Source organism: Rhineura floridana, chromosome 21 (genome assembly GCF_030035675.1).
Source record: "Rhineura floridana isolate rRhiFlo1 chromosome 21, rRhiFlo1.hap2, whole genome shotgun sequence".
Lineage (NCBI taxonomy): Eukaryota > Metazoa > Chordata > Lepidosauria > Squamata > Rhineuridae > Rhineura > Rhineura floridana.
In genome coordinates this window covers 7053517-7073170 of record NC_084500.1, presented here as the reverse complement: position 1 = coordinate 7073170, position 19654 = coordinate 7053517, and the positions used below count along the sequence as shown (strand labels likewise).

Genomic DNA, 19654 nt, shown 5'->3' with positions numbered 1-19654 from the left:
AGACCAGGAGAGGATCCCAGAAATCTGGAGTCTCCAGGCGAAAACCAGAGACCTGGCAATCCTACAATTATGATGTCTAAATTTCATGCAAGGGTGTAGTTGTCCAGGGTCTTAGACCCATTACTTTTGGGGAAGCCAGATCTTAGCAGGGATCCTATGTTTTAACCATCCTACGAGCCAATCAGCATGAAAAGGGAGTGGATTGGCCACTGAGAAGTCTCTTCTAATGTGCTTACTTGTCCTTCCCTTCTGGTTGGAGCCAATCAGATTGAAAGGAGTTGAGACAGCCACCAAGAAGACTCTTCTCAGTAGCTAACACACTCCCCTTCCATGCTGATTGACTCCTAGGGACACCTTGTGTTTTGGAGAAGGCATTAAGAAGGATTTCATTCTTAATCCAGCAGCAAAAAGGGAAGAGGAAGATGTTTTCTTTTGTTACACCTCAAAACTAGGAGCAAAGGGCGAAGAGGAAATGAGAAAGAAAATACACTGAGGGGAGTTTGTGCGTGTGCATACGATTGTTTCAGTTTTTAAGTACAGTGTGTGTGTGTGTGTGTGTGTGTGTGTGTGTGTGTGTGTGTGTGTGTGAGTGAGAGGGGGGGGCATGGTCAGATGAAAGGTTAGGATCAGGAATTTCTATGCTTAAGTTTCCCCCTAACACTCCCTGCTCAAAAGCCATTGTTTTCCGGGCCCAACTCAAGGTGTTGGTTTTAACCTTTAAAACCCTGTACGGTTTCGGCCCAGCTTACCTGAAAGAGCGCCTCCACCGCCACCAATTATGCCGCCCAACTAGATCAGCCACACAAGGCCTTCTCTCAATCCCTCCAACCAAAACAGTTAGGTTGGTGGGTACTAGGGAGAAGGCCTTTTCTGTGGTGGCCCCCACTCTCTGGAACTCCCTCCCGTTTGATCTCCGACATGCCCCTTCCCTGGATGTATTCCGCAAGGCCCTGAAGACGTGGCTATTCCAGCAAGCCTTTGAGGTCATTGGGTAAATCACCATGATTCTGTCATTTATCGTATGTTGTTATTATAATTGCTTTTATATGTATTGATGACTGTCCAGTATTTTATCTATTGTTATTAATGTGATTACATCTGTTATTGTATTTTATCTCTTTTAATGTACGTCGCCTAGAGTGGCTAATTGCCAGATAGGCGACAAACAAATTAAATATTATTATTATTATTATTATTATTATTATTATTATTATTATTATTATTACTCTTAGTATGGCAGCCAAGAAGCAAAACTCAGCAAAGGAAGTTCCTTACCTTATGACATGATGATGAAAAACTGTCTGAATGGGCTGAAACAGCTCTCTTTTTCTAACATTCTAGGTATGTGTGGAAGGAGAAGAGTGTGAAGGTGCCAAAGTTCAAAAGGTTACAAAATTATATGCAAAATGAATGCCTGGCCTGCTTAGAGTGTGTTCCCTCATTTAGTTAAAAAAAACCCCACAGCCTTTGTTTTGGGTGGGTATATCAGTGGTGCCGGTGGAGATAGCTTTCACGACCCTCCCACCCCTTCATATGTTCTTTTGACACTTGGAAGGTCTCTGAACCTCCTGGTCATTCTAACCCAGGTGTAGCAAATATGACACTCCCCCAGATATTGATGGGACTCCCAACTCCCATGAGCACCAGCCAAGCATAGGAATGGTCAGGGAACTACAGAATTACAGAACAGTAGAGTTGGAAGGAGCCTATGAGGCCATCAAGTCCAACCCCCTGCTCCATGCAGGAATCCAATGCGGGAAGACGTAAGTTAGAATCCAGCAACATTCGGAGGGCACCGCATCAGCTGCCCTTGGTCCAACTGACATGGAAGAATGGTGAGCCACGGAAGACTGACCAATACATCAGATCGACTGAAGAGAAGAATTGTGGGGGGTGGGGGTAAGCAGACAGGAGAATTTACCACCCAAAGGTGCAAGGACGGGACTCAAATTTCATCAACCAACTCTTTGGCTGCAAAACTATAAACTTGTGTGTATGTATGTGTGCACATGGTTTCATTCCATGCTTGTATATATGTATGTATATAATTTAAAGCTAACAGTATCATAGGCCAGATGGTAGAGATACCAAACAGAATTAATTTAACACCTTTTCTTCAAGTTGTTACAATATTCACAGGTTCTGTAATGGGCTAAAACATCTCCCCTCCTGCATCCACAAAGAGGCAACTCTGGTTCCCTGCACACACACCCCAGCCCATATTTTGCATGAGGTATTGCAACCTTGGCCTCCTTTTGGGAGGAAGGGTGCAATACGAATTCAATAAATAAAATATTATTTCTTTCTTTGTTGGTTTTCTTCCCATTTCTGATAAGGCCTTTAAGAGGCAGCTGGACGGCCATCTGTCGGGAATGCTTTGATTTGGATTCCTGCATTGAGCAGGGAGTTGGACTTGATGGCCTTATAGGCCCCTTCCAACTCTGCTATTCTATGATTCTATAAGGGAAGCCAACACAATTGCAAACTCTACTTACGGTCAAATGAAAAAAGCCTCTCTAGGCCATTGTTACCAATTAGGATTTGAGGGGGGAAGCAGTGGAGATTGGTCCACTGGGGATGGCCCAACCAACCTCAGTGTGCCCCTCAGCCAGCCTGTACCTGCCTCCTTCTTTCTTATAACCAGCCCAAAGAATGTCAACAGCCTCATCCTCCTCAGTCTTCGAATTTGGATAATTCGGCAGGGAGGAGGAGAAGGACAAGAGTAGAATTAGTTGGGGCTGATTTCACACTGCACTTTATTCCATTATTCTGATCATTTCTTACCTGGCAGTTTGAGCATTATACGTATCTTTCACACAGCATACAAGCTAGCTCCAGAATTCTAACGGAACGTAGTGTGCATTTAGTGCAAATTTCCATGATAAATAATACCAGAAAGAATCGGTTAGGAAGGCTGAGAACCTAGAAGATCATGGGAGTTTTTCTCTAGCTGCAGCTGCTCACGTGATAGGCATACCAACATCCTTTAGTCATGTGGGGGGTTTTTTGGCTGATGAAAATTGTACCGGTATTCCGGCATCAGCATAGATAGCAGCAGCATTTCCTACACGCACCCCTGTGTCGATACACTGAAAATTATTTAAAAAGCCAGATCCTAAAGGGAGAGGGCTCGCATGGCAACAGAATGAGATCTTAGACCTCCTATACAGTGGGGGACAGTGTGCATGCGTATAATGGGTGAGGGACAAAAACAAAATGTGTGAAAGACAGTTGTGCAAAATGCTGGAATATTGGGTGAAAAAGCTGCTTTCCTTAATGCAACAGGTACTGCAATGTGAAAGGGATTTTAGAAATCAGGACAGAAGGGCTAATTTTTAATCCATTAAACTAACGCGATGAGCCCCATGTGTGAAAGCAGCCTGGGTCTCCCTGCCATTGCCTCTCTGACTCCACCTACTGTTGGGCTCCCTGCATTTTACCCCACCAGTCCCAAGGGGCACCAGCCACCACTCAGGGTGGGGGAAGGGAATATATATATGAGAGAGAGAGAGAGAGAGAGATCCACAGCACTTCACTTAGAGAGATATAACTCAGTTGCTCACTGGAAACATTCAGGTGAAAATGGTGATTATCCAGGAGGGTAGAGTGGAAAAGAACCTGTCACAGTGACAAGGGTGATCACCACCAAAATGACAGTGTGGGGAAAAGGGGAATCTACTTTGCATGCACAAGGTCCCAGGTTCAGTCACCAGGATCTCCAGGTAGGCTACGGAAGACTCCTGCCTGAAACTCTGGAGAGCCACTGCCCATCAGTGTCGATGATCCTGAGCTAGATGGACTTATAATCTGAGGGTGCAGGAGGAGGCTGCAGCTTGGTAATTGGGGGGAGAGAAATTTGATTTTGTTCCCATTGTAATGAGAAACGACTTGACCCACACTTGTCAAACCAACCTGCAAACTGAAACACAGCGGTCCTTCCGAATTCACACTCCTCTAAATTCTACAATGCAGTTCTCCAGGCAAGTCACTGTAGGTTACTTTTTTTGGTTTTATGGTATTATGTATTTATATTTAGGTTTTTAAAGCATTGAAAGTTAATTGGAGATTTGGGTAACAAGCAACTAATAAGTCTAAATTATTATTATTATTATTAAATTTTGAAATTGTTGTGACCCACCCTGGGCCCTCTGGGTGAAGGGTGCGTTAATAATAATAATAAAAAATTATAACAAAATAGTAGTAGTAGTAGTTTTATTGCCCACCCTTCATCAATAGTTCCCAGGGCCTGTAACAAAATCTAAAGTACAACATTAAAAATAATTAAAACACAATTCAATCACAACAACAATATATTGACCCTGAACACGAGGACAAAATGTGGGGGGGGCTGGGGGGAAGAGTGTTTGCAGGGGTGCCCCAACCCTCCTCCATGTCTCCATGCATGCCAAGAACTCCTGCCCCACCCTGACTCTCCGGCATTGAGTGGGGCTGGGGCTAAACATGCTTCTTGTGTTATGTTTCACAATAACATAGAACAGGAGAGCTGGAAGGGGTCTATAAGGTCATCAAGTCCAACCCCCTGCTCAATACAGAAATCTAAGTTAAAGCATACCCATCAAGGAACTCTATATACCTTCAACTGATAAAACACATCCCTTACAGATGCTGCACCAAAGGGGGGGCAAGAGACAAGCACCCCCCTCCAACAAGGAGCTCGACCCCCGTATATTTCACCTGCCTAGCAATATACCCCTTCTGTCGCCCCCGACACATATTTCCTGGTGTCTGTCTCCCCCTCCCAATAATTTTTCCCCCTGGTGCTGTTGCTGGCTAGAAGTTGTGTGCATGTTCATGCGCATGCATGCATTTTTTTTTGTTTCTGTCTGTTGGAGGATGGGGAGAGAGAGACCAGGGGATTCATTCTTAACATACGAGTCCAAATGAAACCATGACAGAAGCCTTGTGTATTTGATACACTCGTGCCATTCATACTTCCCTCCCTCTCCAGAACTCGCCCACAGCTTTCTTTTCAATTAGCCATTCTTGGACAGGCAGTAATGAATGCAGTTGCTAAAGAGCACTCAGATGTCAACACTAAGACTGCAAATCCAAAACTTTACACAGCAGTCGGCAAGCCGCTTGTCACTGCTGTCAACTCGCTTTGGAACAGCACAGCGAGACGCACCCCACACTCATCCACTTGGCTTCAGCAACTTATGCCACAATCAGTCAGACCAACGTCTCTTTCTGCTCCCTGTCGAGGACTCTACCAAGAGAAGAGCACCCCATGATAGACAGAAAGGGGAAGACATAAAATGTTCTAATCCCTCCCCGCTAGTCGTGGCAGCTTTGTGGCACAGCAGAGGCCATGTCCGCACCTTACGTTTAAAACACTATCGTACCACTTTAAAATAGTCATGGGTCCCCCTCCCCCAAGAATCCTGGGAACTGTAGTTTGTTAATGATTGTAACTTATGAGACGCTTCTTCCCCTTGGAGTGCTACATTTCCCAGAGTGGTTTAACACTCAACCTCTCTTCCTTGGAAACTCTGAGAATTGTAGATCTGAGAGGGAAATTGGGGCCTCCTAAAGAACTCTCAGCAACAAACCACCATAACAAACCTCTTAACAAGCTACAGTGCCCAGGATTCTTAGTGAGAAAAGCCATGGCTGTTTATGGTGCGGATGTGACTAGAGACCAACAATGCTGATCAAAGGAAAGGTTCCATCTCCACTGCAGAAACCATCAGCAACAGCAAGCATCAAACAGAGAACACCAAACCATCCAGCACATTGTCCCAGCTCCCGCACAAGGCGCAACAGCAGAAGTGTTTACTTGTGAGTAAGAGATATATTTTTATTACAGCCGAGTATGATGGAGGCACAGCGGGGGCAGGAAGAGTTAACCAAGAAAGGGTGAAGACCATGAGTCCAGACTCCAAGATCGGGCCACAAAGTTCCAAACTGGACGAGAGGAAGGAAATTGTCCCAACAAGTTCTCATGCCCACCTGGCAAGCTTTATAGCAGGCACAGAGTACATGCCTGAGTTGTGAGAATTAGCCTTGTCTGGCCTGCAGGTGGGTGCATTCTCCGTCAGGGTAGGTGCGTCCGTTTCTGCTAGCGAAGGAGTCTCCTGGACCTGGGAGAAAACAGCAGACCCTCCCCCTCCTCTAAATCCTTTTCAGTCCCGCCCCCCGGCCGCTGCTCTGAGCTCTCCCCAGCCTCTGACAGTCAGCCCTCCCCTGCAGGGAGGGAAGGAGCAGTTGAGACTCTTGTCCCTGACAGGGGAGGGCTTTCCTCAGATAGACGTCACTCTGCGGCCTCAGCCTCCCCTCCCCATTCCTCCTCATCTGCCCCCAGAACAGGGATGGCAAGAACTGCCCATTTTGGTTCTCTCCATTCCTCATTTTTCTCATCTTAAATTCGGTACTCCACGTTTCTGCAGCAATTTGCAATTTTTTTTAAACAGAAAAAAAAATCCTCACAAATATTCTCCAGCATTTTAGTGCAAATTTCTCCTAATAAACACATTTTTGTAGGCAGCTGTGACTCATGTATACATTTTTCGTAAGCGGTTTCTTCTAAAGTAATACATTTTTGACATGTTATTTCACCAAAGTATTCATTTTTAAGCACACTTTCCCATAATATATGCATTTTGTAAACCTTGCTTGGTTGGAGAACTTCATAGGAAAATTTGGAGAAGTGTGCATTTCTCAGGATGGTTGTGTTTCAGTTCTCATATTGTTTTGGAAAGGGTGAATTGGATAGAACTGAATCGAATTTCTCTCCCAACACTACTCCAGAGTCTGCCGTCTGCCCAGGTCTAGCCCTGAAGGTACTGAGTGACTTATGACACCATGCAAGAGAAACTTTCTAATTGGACAGGAACCTGTGGCCTACGGGCCTAACTGGGCTCACCACATCTTCCCCTTTGGCCCAGGAGGGCGTTTTGGCCAAGTCAGGCTGACCTGCCCATCACCTGATATATGGGCAAGTAAAAATAGGCAGCTGGACTAAGTCATAAGGGGCTTCTGAAGATCCACCAACCGGCAGAGCTTCAAATGTGCTGCACATCCGGCTTCTAAAGCACTGCATCACCAGATGCCATTATGACAGCAGATGATTGACAGGAGGGCAGCTCCGTCCACCTCTCAAATTTGGCTCCCACCAACAGATTTAGACTCGGGACTCTCAGCTATTGCCAATGGCTTTAATTCACAGTTTAGCGCAGGAATGGAACAAAGATCAGATGACAGTTCACTGCGAGGAACAGCTGCACATAGGAAAACATTGCCGCAACACTTGTCACTCCCCGAGTCCCCCTTATGAAGGATGGGGCGGGCACAACTCTCTGGGTGGGACTTCTCTCCCGGCTTGGGACTTGGCAAGCAAGCAGGCACTTCTACGGGGAGGCTGCTTTATGGGCTCAGCCTGGTTGCACCTGCACTGCCTCCAGTTCCCCCATGGCGACAGAGGCAGAGACGACAAGGCCAGATCGTATCCTGTCTCCACCTCCAATATCCTCTCGTGCGCTGGAGGTGGGCCAGCAACAGGAGGCTGGTGCACAGGTGCAGCGACCACTGGAGGCGGGGTAGGGATTAACAACTCATCCCCTTCATCTGTGTCGGCCAACACCTCAGGTGTGAGGCTGTCGACAGGCTCCTCCCTGGCATTCTCAGTCATCACTCCCAGACCACTGGGCTCTCCCCTGGATCCCAGACCTCCTCCTCCTCCTCCAATGAGTCTTGCCTAGAATCCTCCACAGGGCTCATGACAGGGGATATAAGGATCTGGTCTGCTGCCTGCTGTACCAGAAACCATCTCTCCTTCCTCTACCATGATATTAAGAAACCAACAACTCAACAAAGGAATGGATGGATTATCAGGAGAGAATGCAAAGCCATTCTAATGTTTACATGCTGTTGCATTCAAACTCCAAAATGCTTCATCTGTTTACTCTTTCTTCCAGTTGAGAGTCACGTTTAGGGATGAGAGGATTTTCCCTGTTCCAGGTGTGGGGAATCTTTTGCCATCTAGATGTTGTTGACATACAGCACCCATCATCCCTATCCATTGGTCCTGCTGGCTGGGGTGATGGGAGTTGTGGTTCAGCAACATCTGGAGGGCCAAAGTTTCCCTATTCCTTTATGTGCTAGAATTCCACCCAATTCAGATTTGGTACCAAATTTCCCATGATTTTTTATTCTCAATTACTGAAGAGCGGATTTTAATGTAGCGAATTTCTGTGGCTGTTTCTGAAAATGGACTATTTTTTCTTTAAACAAAACTTCCTCTGAAACATCGATTGTAAGAATGATAATCTATCAATACTTCCTTTAAAAATACTGACATTTCCTTCAAAATGTCAATATTCCCTCTAAAAATATCAATATCAATAATTTTTCTGAGCCAAAAAACCCACACACAGATTAGTAAAAGCAGCAGGTAGCAGATACAGAACGAACGCAAATCGATGCCAGCCTGTTAGGTTGATGGAGTGCTTTCAAACTGTCAATGGCCAAAGGATCCCATCCCTACCCTGAACTCTGGTTTAGCAAGGAGAATTTCTAACATTCATTCCAGAATGGAAGCATGCCCATTTTTTCAGTCCCTTTGCATCTTAATGTGCATCTGCACATTGATCTAGGGAAAGGACCATAGCTCAGTGGGTAGAACATATGATTTCCATGCAGAAGGTCCCAGGTGCAATCCCCACCATGTACAGGTAGGGCTGGGAGAGACCCCCTTGTCTGAAACCCTGGAGAGCCGCTGCCAATCAGTGCAGATGAGACTCAGCATAAGGCAGCTTTCTATAGACAGAATTAAATGCCCGATTTCAGTTCCCCCAGAAAAAGGAGATTTTGCTAAATATTCTCTGACATTATTTGGAGGGGAGCACATCCCACACCTGTCCTGAGCAATGCTAGCTGGGCATGGACCAATGCACAGGAGGGGGGAGAGGAAGACTTGGACAGGGACGTCCTGACTGGGGAAGGACATTGAAGCAACCCCCACTCTGGGAGTTGACAGGCCACTGTCAGCCATCCCAGACACCCCCCCGAGAGGGACCCCAGGACCAGCCCTTGACTCCTCCTCCGCCACCGCAAGACAGGTCTCCCCCTGCAGAGAGAGAGGATGGGACTGACACCAAGGCTCCGCCTTCACCCAGGTCCAGGAGGTGGGTGCAGCGGGAGATTCAACAAGCCCAGCTCAGTTCACGCTTATGCACCAGCCTCCAACAGTGACTCGGGGTACATGCAAGCAGGGGGCCTCCCAACCCTACTTAAGCTGGGCGAGGGCAGAGGGTTAGTTGCTGAGTCAACGTCTTAATGCCACCAAGTTGTGCCTAGTTAGTTAGAGAGGGATGCGGAGTTCTGCGTAAGCCGTAGGTAGATTCATGAAGCGCACTGCATTGACGCTGTCTCTTACTACAATAAAAAAGACACAGCCGTGTCTGAGTTCCTCAAGTTCAGGCAGGACACCACCCTCCAAATGCCCCCGAATGATTGCACAAAACACAAAATGTCAGCCAGGCTGTCAGCACAGAAGCTTTATGGGTTACTCGTTTCGCAGCAAGCAAGCAAACACATGGACACACAGATATTAGGGGAGAAAAAGAAGCCAACCAAGTGCTAATGACGAGACCCCCCCACCCCCAAGAATCCGTGGGAGAATTTCGATCCATGAAGAACATTCAGTGAAACCCAACCCCTCCCATTTTTTCTCACCAACTGTTAGGGTGGAGAACTAGAATCAGAATCATAGAGTTGGAAGGGGCCTTTATGGCCATCAAGTCCAAACCCCTGCTCAACGCAGGAATCTAAACACACACTACGGGGAGCATGTGGTAAGTTCAGCCTCATCAATTTGCCAGCTGTGAAATAGGTATGTTTTTCAGGGGGCAACCAGTAGTTTGGTATTTGGTCTTAAAGCCAACCTCTGCTTTATACTCAGATTCTTGGGCACATTGCTTGTCCTCTGTGACTAGACAGACCCCTCATGCTCGGCATTTTGTGACTAGCAAAGCTCCCAGAGCAGCCATTTGTAGTTCAGCCCATGACAGTTCCTCAGATTTCTAAGTGTGCCTTTGGGCCCCAAAAGGTTGGTAACCCCTGATCTACCAGATTAGTCCTACCCACATACTTATCAACACTCTCAGGAGCTCTAAAAAGTGAGTTAGATAAGACTTACTTTTCCAGAAGCCATGCTGATTCATTTTTAGCAAGACTTGTCCTTCTATATTAGGAGTGGCTAACCTTTTTATTATTATTTTTGACCCAGGACTCCATTAACCCTCAATTAACCAGAGTTGGGTTTGGCCAGAGCACACCTAAGATTTATATGGAGTTTTTTTCTCTCTCTCTACCCCCCAGAGCTTTCTTTCTATTCATGCTTTTATTTTTCCATGCAATTAAGATCATGTGGGAGAGAGGGTGGCATTGTGCACTACTGGGTCCTGCCCCACCCCACTGCCCAGACTTTGGGATTTGTATGTGAAAAGGAAACCTGCTAAAGACACTCAGGCTCTCCCTGTGATCTGGAATCCCAAAAGCACAATTCTGACACGCACCCACAGATAAAAACATTGTGTTTTAATTAACAGGCTGTTTTGCTGTCCATTTGCTGTGGATTTCAGTAAGCCGCTAAACATCACAGCAGGTGCTGGAAAAGTACCTGTACATGAAATACTCCATTGGTTTCATCTGAAAATTAATTAGCAGCTCTTCTGATCATTGGCTTGAGCTAAATCTGTTAGATGAGAGGGAGCAAAAAGGGACCGGCTCCTAGTTTAAGTTCTACGCCTTAGTGTTGCGTTCAGGCGATAAGCAGCCGCAACAGGTTGCATATCAGGCAGGGCCCTCTGTGAGTTGAGCCTGGGCCAAGCAACCAGGGAGATCTCCAGGTAGGAACCACACCTGAGTTTGCTCCTGCCCAAGAGAGCCAGTCAAGCCAAGCTAGGGATGGGAGCAAATGGCTGCTTGAAATTCTCCATCCAATTTGCGGGAAGAGAAATTGCAGAAACCATTTGCACTGAATTTCCCACGGGGTGGGAGGAGAGATTCTCCAACCATTCATTGGAGTTGTTAGCAACTTTTATTTATTTTTCTCTTTGTAAAGTGTCTTTTCCCCCTTTGTTTGCAAGTGGCAGCAGTAGCCATTTGGGTCAGCAGCCCGGCCACCATTTTGCATTCTCCATGATACCCAGGGAAGGCTGCTCTGTTAAGGCAAATGAGGCACTTTCCCACAACCCCAGTTGTGATTCCTTCAAGTCCACCAGCTTCCTTACTGACAACCAGTCTGTAGGGTGGCACTCAAATAATCTTCCACCTCCTTAGTCTCAGGGTTGCCCTCTGAGAATTCGGCAGGGCAGAGGAAGGAGACAAAAGTAGATTTGCTGGGCATCAGCCATCATCAACAATACTCCAGACCCAGTCTGGATTTACAAGAATCAGAGGCATCCCTAAATTCCATAAGTACATAAGAAGATCCCTGTTGTCTTAGGCTATTGACTCTAGCCGGCATCCTGTTCTCACAGTGGCCAACAAGACGTCCCAATGGGAAGTCGGCAAGCAGGGCCACACTCACACCAGAGATTTATTCCACTATTGTTCCACTTTAAACAGTCTTGGCTACCCCCAGAGAATTCTGGGAAGTGTTATTTGTGAAGGGCACAGAGAGTTGTTTGGAAACCTCTATTCACTTCACAGACCTACAATTGTCAGAGTTCTCTGGAAAGGGGAACTGACTGTTAAACCACTCTGGGAATTGCAGGTCTGTGAAGAGAATGAGGGGGAGGGGTCTCCTAAACTCTCAGCATCCTTCCCAAGGTTCTTTGGGGGAATCCATGACTGTTTAAAGTAGAATAATAGTGGAATAAATGACTGGTGTGAATGTGGTCCAGAGAGCCAGCATAGTATAGTGGTTAGAGCAGCCTTTCCCAACCAGTGTGCCTTCAGGTGTTGTTGGACCACCACTCCCATCAGCCTCAGCCAGCATTGCCAATGGTCAGGAAAGATGGGAATTGTGGTCCAACAACATCTGGAGGCACACTGGTTGGGAAAGGCTGGGTTAAAGTGTTGGACTACAGCCTGGGAGACCAGGGTTCAAATCCCCACACAGCCACGAAACGCACTGGGTGACCTTGGGCCAGTCACTGCCTCTCAGCCTCAGAGTGGGGCAATGGTAAACCCCCTCTGAATACCCCTTACCATGAAAAACCTATTATTCGTAAGTCAAAAATGACTTGAAGGCAGCCCATTTCTTTGTTTATGAATGTGGTCCAGGACCTGAGTGTAACAGCACTCTCCCCTCCTGCAGTTTCCAGTAACAGGTATTCAGAAAATGCTGCCTCGGAGCTTAGCCATCATGGCTAGTAGCCAGTGACAGCCTTCTCTTCCAGTAATTTGTCTAATCCTCTTTTCAAACCATCCAAGTTGGTGGTCATCACCATCTCTTCTGAGAGCCAATTCCATAGCTTAACTATGCACTGTGTGAAAAAGTACTTTCCTTTTCTCTTGAATCTTCCAACATTCCACTTTGCTGGATATCCCTGTGTTCTAGTATTCTGTGAAACAGAGATTTATCTTTACTCACTTAAGCCATGCATAATTTTATACACCGCTATTGTGTCCCTTTTTCTTGCTTTTTGCCAAGTTTCTAAGCTTTCCAGAGGTTCCTCTTTCTGTGTGCTGTGACACCCAAGCGTGACGGCAAACTATAGAATCATAGAACAGTAGAGTTGGACGGGGCTATGAGGCCATCAAGTCCAACCCCCTGCTCAATGCAGGAATCCAAATCAAAGCATACATATACTCTGAGGCACCCCCTTGGTTGCAAGATGAACTTCACCACTTTGAGGAAGCATCTCCCAAACAGTTAACTGAATGGCGGAAAGACTTTCAAAGTCAGCATGGACTTGTCTGGAGTGTAGTGTTGCAGTTCATTAAAAGCGGCACAATCAGACTGGGAACAAGCCAAATTGCTCATTTCTGGCTGTGTGTCAAGGGATAAGAACATAAGAAGAGCCTGCTGGATCAGGCCAGTGGCCCATCTAGTCCCGCATCCTGTTCTCACAGTGGCCAACCAGGTGCCTGGGGAAAGCCCGCAAGCAGGACCCGAGTGCAAGAACACTCTCCCCTCCTGAGGCTTCCAGCAACTGGTTTTCAGAAGCATGCTGCCTCTGACTAGGGTGGCAGAGCACAGCCATCACAGCTAGTAGCCATTGATAGCCCTGTCCTCCATGAATTTGTCTAATCTTCTTTTAAAGCCATCCAAGCTGGTGGCCATTACTGCATCTTGTGGGAGCAAATTCCATAGTTTAACTATGCGCTGAGTAAAGAAGTACTTCCTTTTGTCTGTCCTGAATCTTCCAACATTCAGCTTCTTTGAATGTCCACGAGTTCTAGTATTATGAGAGAGGGAGAAGAACTTTTCTCTATCCACTTTCTCAATGCCATGCATAATTTTATACACTTCTCCTCTGACCCGCCTTTTCTCTAAACTAAAAAGCCCCAAATGCTGCAACCTTTCCTCGTAAGGGAGTCGCTCCATCCCCTTGATCATTCTGGTTGCCCTCTTCTGAACCTTTTCCAACTCTAGAATATCCTTTTTGAGATGAGGCGACCAGAACTGTACACAGTATTCCAAATGCGGCCGCACCATAGATTTATACAACGGCATGATGATATCGGCTGTTTTATTTTCAATACCTTTCCTAATTATCGCTAGCATGGAATTTGCCTTTTTCACAGCTGCCGCACACTGGGTCGACATTTTCATCGTGCTGTCCACTACAACCCCGAGGTCTCTCTCCTGGTTGGTCACCGCCAGTTCAGACCCCATGAGCGTATATGTGAAATTAAGATTTTTTGCTCCAATATGCATCATTTTACACTTGTTTATATTGAATTGCATTTGCCATTTTTCTGCCCATTCACTCAGTTTGGAGAGGTCTTTTTGGAGCTCTTCGCAATCCCTTTTTGTTTTAACAACCCTGAACAATTTAGTGTCATCAGCAAACTTGGCCACTTCACTGCTCACTCCTAATTCTAGGTCATTAATGAACAAGTTGAAAAGTACAGGTCCCAATACCGATCCTTGAGGGACTCCACTTTCTACAGCCCTCCATTGGGAGAACTGTCCGTTTATTCCTACTCTCTGCTTTCTGCTTCTTAACCAATTCCTTATCCACAAGAGGACCTCTCCTCGTATTCCATGACTGCTAAGCTTCCTCAGAAGCCTTTGGTGAGGTACCTTGTCAAACGCTTTTTGAAAGTCTAAGTACACTATGTCCACTGGATCACCTCTATCTATATGCTTGTTGACACTCTCAAAGAATTCTAATAGGTTACTGAGACAGGACTTTCCCTTGCAGAAGCCATGCTGGCTCTGCTTCAGCAAGGCTTGTTCTTCTATGTGCTTAGTTAATCTAGCTTTAATTATACTTTCTACCAGTTTTCCAGGGACAGAAGTTAAGCTAACTGGCCTGTAATTTCCGGGATCCCCTCTGGATCCCTTTTTGAAGATTGGCGTTACATTTGCCACTTTCCAGTCCTCAGGCACGGAGGAGGACCCAAGGGACAAGTTACATATTTTAGTTAGCAGATCAGCAATTTCACATTTGAGTTTTTTGAGAACTCTCGGGTGGATGCCATCCGGGCCCGGTGATTTGTCAGTTTTTATATTGTCCATTAAGCTTAGAACTTCCTCTCTCGTTACCACTATTTGTCTCAGTTCCTCAGAATCCCTTCCTGCAAATGTTAGTTCAGGTTCAGGGATCTGCCCTATATCTTCCACTGTGAAGACAGATGCAAAGAATTCATTTAGCTTCTCTGCAATCTCCTTATCGTTCTTTAGGACACCTTTGACTCCCTTATCATCCAAGGGTCCAATCGTCTCCCTAGATGGTCTCCTGCTTTGAATGTATTTATAGAATTTTTTGTTGTTGGTTTTTATGTTCTTAGCAATGTGCTCCTCAAATTCTTTTTTAGCATCCCTTATTGTCTTCTTGCATTTCTTTTGCCAGAGTTTGTGTTCTTTTTTATTTTCTTCATTCAGACAAGACTTCCATTTTTTGAATGAAGACTTTTTGCCTCTACGAGCTTCCTTGACTTTGCTCGTTAACCATGCTGGCATCTTCTTGGCCCTGGCGGTACCTTTTCTGATCTGCGGTATGCACTCCAGTTGAGCTTCTAATATAGTGTTTTTAAACAACTTCCAAGCATTTTCGAGTGATGTGACCCTCTGGACTTTGTTTTTCAGCTTTCTTTTTACCAATCCCCTCATTTTTGTGAAGTTTCCTCTTTTGAAGTCAAATGTGACCGTGTTGGATTTTCTTGGCAATTGGCCAGTTACATGTATGTTTAATTTAATAGCACTGTGGTCACTGCTCCCAATCGGTTCAACAACACTTACATCTCACACCAGGTCCCGGTCCCCACTGAGGATTAAGTCCAGGGTTGCCGTCCCTCTGGTCGGTTCCATGACCAACTGGTCTAGGGAATAGTCATTTAGAATATCTAGAAACTTTGCTTCTTTGTCATGACTGGAACACATATGCAGCCATTCTATGTCCGGGTAGTTGAAGTCACCCATTACTACCACATTTCCTAGTTTGGATGCTTCCTCAATTTCATATCTCATCTCAAGGTCTCCCTGAGCATTTTGATCAGGGGGACGATAGATCGTTCCCAGTATTAACTCCCTCCTGGGGCATGGTATCACCACCCACAACGATTCTGTGGAGGAGTCTGCCTCTTTTGGGCTTTCGAGCTTGCTGGATTCAATGCCTTCTTTCACGTATAGAGCGACTCCGCCACCAATACGTCCTTCCCTGTCCTTCCGATATAGTTTATAACCAGGGATAACCGTATCCCACTGGTTTTCTCCATTCCACCAGGTCTCCGTTATGCTCACTATATTAATGCTCTCCTCTAAGACCAAGCACTCCAGTTCTCCCATCTTGGTTCGCAGGCTCCTAGCATTAGCGTACAGGCACTTGTAAGCAGTGTCTCTCTTCAAGTGTCTTTGGCACTTGTGGTTAGGCCTGTGGTAATTTTGCTCTTCTGAATTTATATCCTGTGCCCCTGCTCTCACAATGCCTACTTCTAGGCCTACCCCTTTTAAAATTCCCTTTCTGCTTGGAACTGCTACCTGTCTTGGAGAGAGGAGGGAGGCCAGGTGGGAAATGGGATTAAAAGGCATATTGGTTAGAGGTGTTTTGTGTGTATGTGTGTGTGTTATTGTTTTTACTTGTTATTGTATCAAATTTAAAATCAATGAAAATATTTTAGAAAAAACAACCTTCCATCTTCTTTTCAATGGGATTCTCAGATTTAGAATGCCAAATATCGTGTCAGAAACGTGGAATGTCATATAATGAATATTTAGTAGACACCAACTCACTGCTACTGCTGCTACTATGTAAATCTAAGAATTACCTTGGGAAAAATGTATTTAATTTTTTAAAAAGTTTGTTTAAGTTTAAGAGTTGGAAATGGTTCAAAAAACGGGCAACTAAGATGATAACGGGCGACTCTCTTATGCCAAACGGCTGCAGCCTTTGAGGCTTTTTAGTGTGAAGAAGGGATGACTCAGAGGCGACAGGAAAGACATGTATAAAATGATGCATGGCATGGAGAGAGTGACTTTTTCTCCCTCTCTCGTAACACTAGAACTCGTGAACATCCAGTGAAGCTGAATGTTGGAAGGTTCAGGACAGATGCAAGAAAATCCTTCTTCACACAGCGCACAGCTGAACTAGGGAACTGGCTCCCACAAGAGGCAGTGATGGCCACCAACCTGGATGGCCTTAACAGAGGATTTGACCCATTCATGGGGGATAATGCTATCAATGGCTCCTAGCCATAATGGCTGTGCTGGGCCCCCATGGTAGGAGGCAAGATGCTTCTGAATACCAGTAGCTGGAAACTGCAGGAGGGGAGAGAGTTTTGCTCAGGTCTTTCTTGTGGGCTTCCTATGGGCATCTGGTTGGCCACTCTGAGACCAGGATGCTGGACTAGATGGGCCACTGGCCTAATCCAGGAGGCTCTTCTTACATTCTTAAATGTGTGGAACAATATCAGTCTTTGCAATGGTCTTTTTCATTTCTAGCACAGAGACGGAGGAGCCTGTTTCTGACACACATCACTTGCATACTTTTTTTACCCTTAATTATTTTTTTTCAAAATGCATATTTAATACAATTATATTAAAACTGTGCGATTCAAATTGGATTTTTTTTTTAATGATGCATTTTAAACTCTTGTAACCCTCCCTGGGACCTCGTGGCGAAGGGCAGGAAATAAATGAAATGATGGTGATGAGCCACAATTTTCCCAAAATGCCCATTTAAATGCACATTTTTCTCTCAATTAGAAGTGCTGGAAACAGAATTTGTTTCAGCATTTTAAAAGTGCAAACTGGCTTGGGTGCCTTGGCAAAAGGGCAGCATAGAAATCCAATTTAAAAAATGTTTAACAATGCCAGGCACACACATTGGCGGGGCATCCTGACTTCAGAAAGGGCTTCAGTCCCCAGCCTCTGATTCCAGAGGGATCCATTCCACCCTAAACTTCTTGAATGCAAAGAGTTTACTCTTGTTCCGGCCCAGCTGCACACACAAACCTTGTGCCACTGCTTTGCCAAACCTTGAAGATAGGAATTTAAAAAAATACTAAAAATGGGACCCGTGCATGTCACGTGGCCCAGTAAACTATTTCTTTGACTTTCAAGCTAACATGCATGGGAGCACACTCTAGAACACCTCAAAACATCTCACAGTTTGTAGGGGGAGATAATCTTGATAGTAAACAGCTTCCAAGTAGGGCTATGTGGATTATTCTTCCCCACACATATGCACACCCTTCTGTTTATTAACCCACAATCCAAATAGCCTTTGGGTCCAACTCTGCTTGTCTTATAGTAGGAATTCTGGATTTTGGCATATCAGCAGAGATGTAGTCATCCGGGGTTGCAGAGGCTTGTAGACCTGTTACTTGTTTGGGAGCAGGGTCCCAAGCAGGTCCCTGCATATGAGCCAATCAGCATGAAAAGGGAACATGTTAGCCACTGAGAAGAGGAGAGTCCTTATCCTTTCATGCTGACTGAAGCCAATAAAGGTAAAGGAAGTGAGTCAGCCACTGCGAAGACTCTTCTCAGTAGCTGACACACAGCCTCCCCTTTCATGCTGATTAGCTCCTAGGGAAATCTGTTGTTTTGGCAGATGACAGGCAGAGCAAGTGAGATGAGGGAAAGTGGATAAGGGCATGGTGTGACTGTCATGAAGGCACACTGCACTGCTGAATTAGCCACTAATTGTCTGCATTGCAAGTGCCTTCATGATGTAATAATGAAAGCCAAACCCCGACCCATTCAATTAAAAATAAACTATTTTTAAACTCTTTCTGCAAAAATGAAATCCTGATCCCACAGGTCAAAAAAAAGAAAAGAAAACTAACAACCCCAACATCTGAAATAGGGTTCTGTAGGTGTACCATTTGTCCACTGGAAGCAGCCATTTCTGTCACCGAAATCTCCAACTCTTACGCCTTTTGCCTTTGGTTTGTTAGATAATCCTCCACTTCTTTTTCTGCAATGGCCAACACCTGGGATTTTAGTAGATTTTTTTGTAAAAAAAAAGTCCACCCTGCTATTGCACCACTGGAGTAAACATACCCAGTAAAAAGCAGACAAAATCTGGGGAGGAACACAACAGAGGAAGATCCCATAAACAATTCTGCTTACCAGCTCACTCACATGCACCACCTTCTGGCATGGTGCCCAGTGCCATTCCCCTAGAATTGTGCCACCCTAAACGCCTGTCCAGCATGCCTGTAGGATTGACCTGGCCCCAACCCCATCAGTTCCATTTAGCTGGAATACCAAACTGTTTATGTTTAGGATGCGTTCGCCATATAAACCCCTAAGACAACATCAGCGCAACTCTGACTCAACATTCCATTCCTAACTTGCCAAGATGCAACTCCAAAGGCCCAACCCCAAAAAGAGAACATCACCGCAGCAGAAATCAGGTTGGAAGGAAAGCCAGAGACAATGGAGGCAACACTTATCAATAGGTGACATAAGGCAACGCCATCCCATTCCAATACATTTTTGGTTGCGTCCTACCTGTCGAAGCCCTTTCAGGAACTTCTTCCTTTTCCTGAGGTGTTGACAAAGGTTGCGGTCGTTCTCCCGGTCTGAACTGTAGTGATGATGGTGCAGTCTATTCTTTTTCAGGTGGTACGGCAGTCCATTAGTAAGCATGTCCTGTTTCTTCTTCACCAAGGGATCCAGACCCTTCTCCATGAGGTCATGAGGCTTTACCACTACTTCCTTCTGTTTGGTGGGAAGAAGGGACAAGAGAAGGAAATGCCGTCACTGTTTTGGAAGTCTGAAGACATGTTAGTTATCAGGACAAGGGTTTGGAGAATTCAGCAAAGTGTTCAAGTCGAGGAACAACTTTAGAACCAGATTCTGAAACTTCCCCATCAACAGGGAAAGAGCCACAGCTCAGTGGAAGGGCGCTCCATCGTTCAGTCACTGAAACCCTAGAAAGCCACTACCAGTCAGCATGGAGATAATACTGACCTGCATGGACTAATGCAGGACTGGGGGACTTTTGCCCCTCCAGATGTTGCTAAACCGCCACTCCCATCAGCCCCAGCAAGCGTGGCCAATGGCCAGGGA

At 45.6% G+C, this 19654-nt stretch overlaps 1 protein-coding gene across 6 annotated transcripts in view; it reads right to left on the bottom strand.

The window, feature by feature from the left end:
* The window catches only part of AUTS2 (activator of transcription and developmental regulator AUTS2), a 934700-nt gene that overhangs the window by 777829 nt on the left and 137217 nt on the right, over positions 1 to 19654 (bottom strand). For all 6 annotated transcript variants that reach the window (XM_061605074.1, XM_061605072.1, XM_061605077.1 and 3 more), the window contains exon 2: positions 19094 to 19303. In XM_061605074.1, coding sequence (XP_061461058.1) covers positions 19094 to 19273 — 180 coding nt within the window. In that variant the 5' untranslated portion in view covers positions 19274 to 19303. The remainder of the gene's footprint in view (positions 1 to 19093; positions 19304 to 19654) is intronic.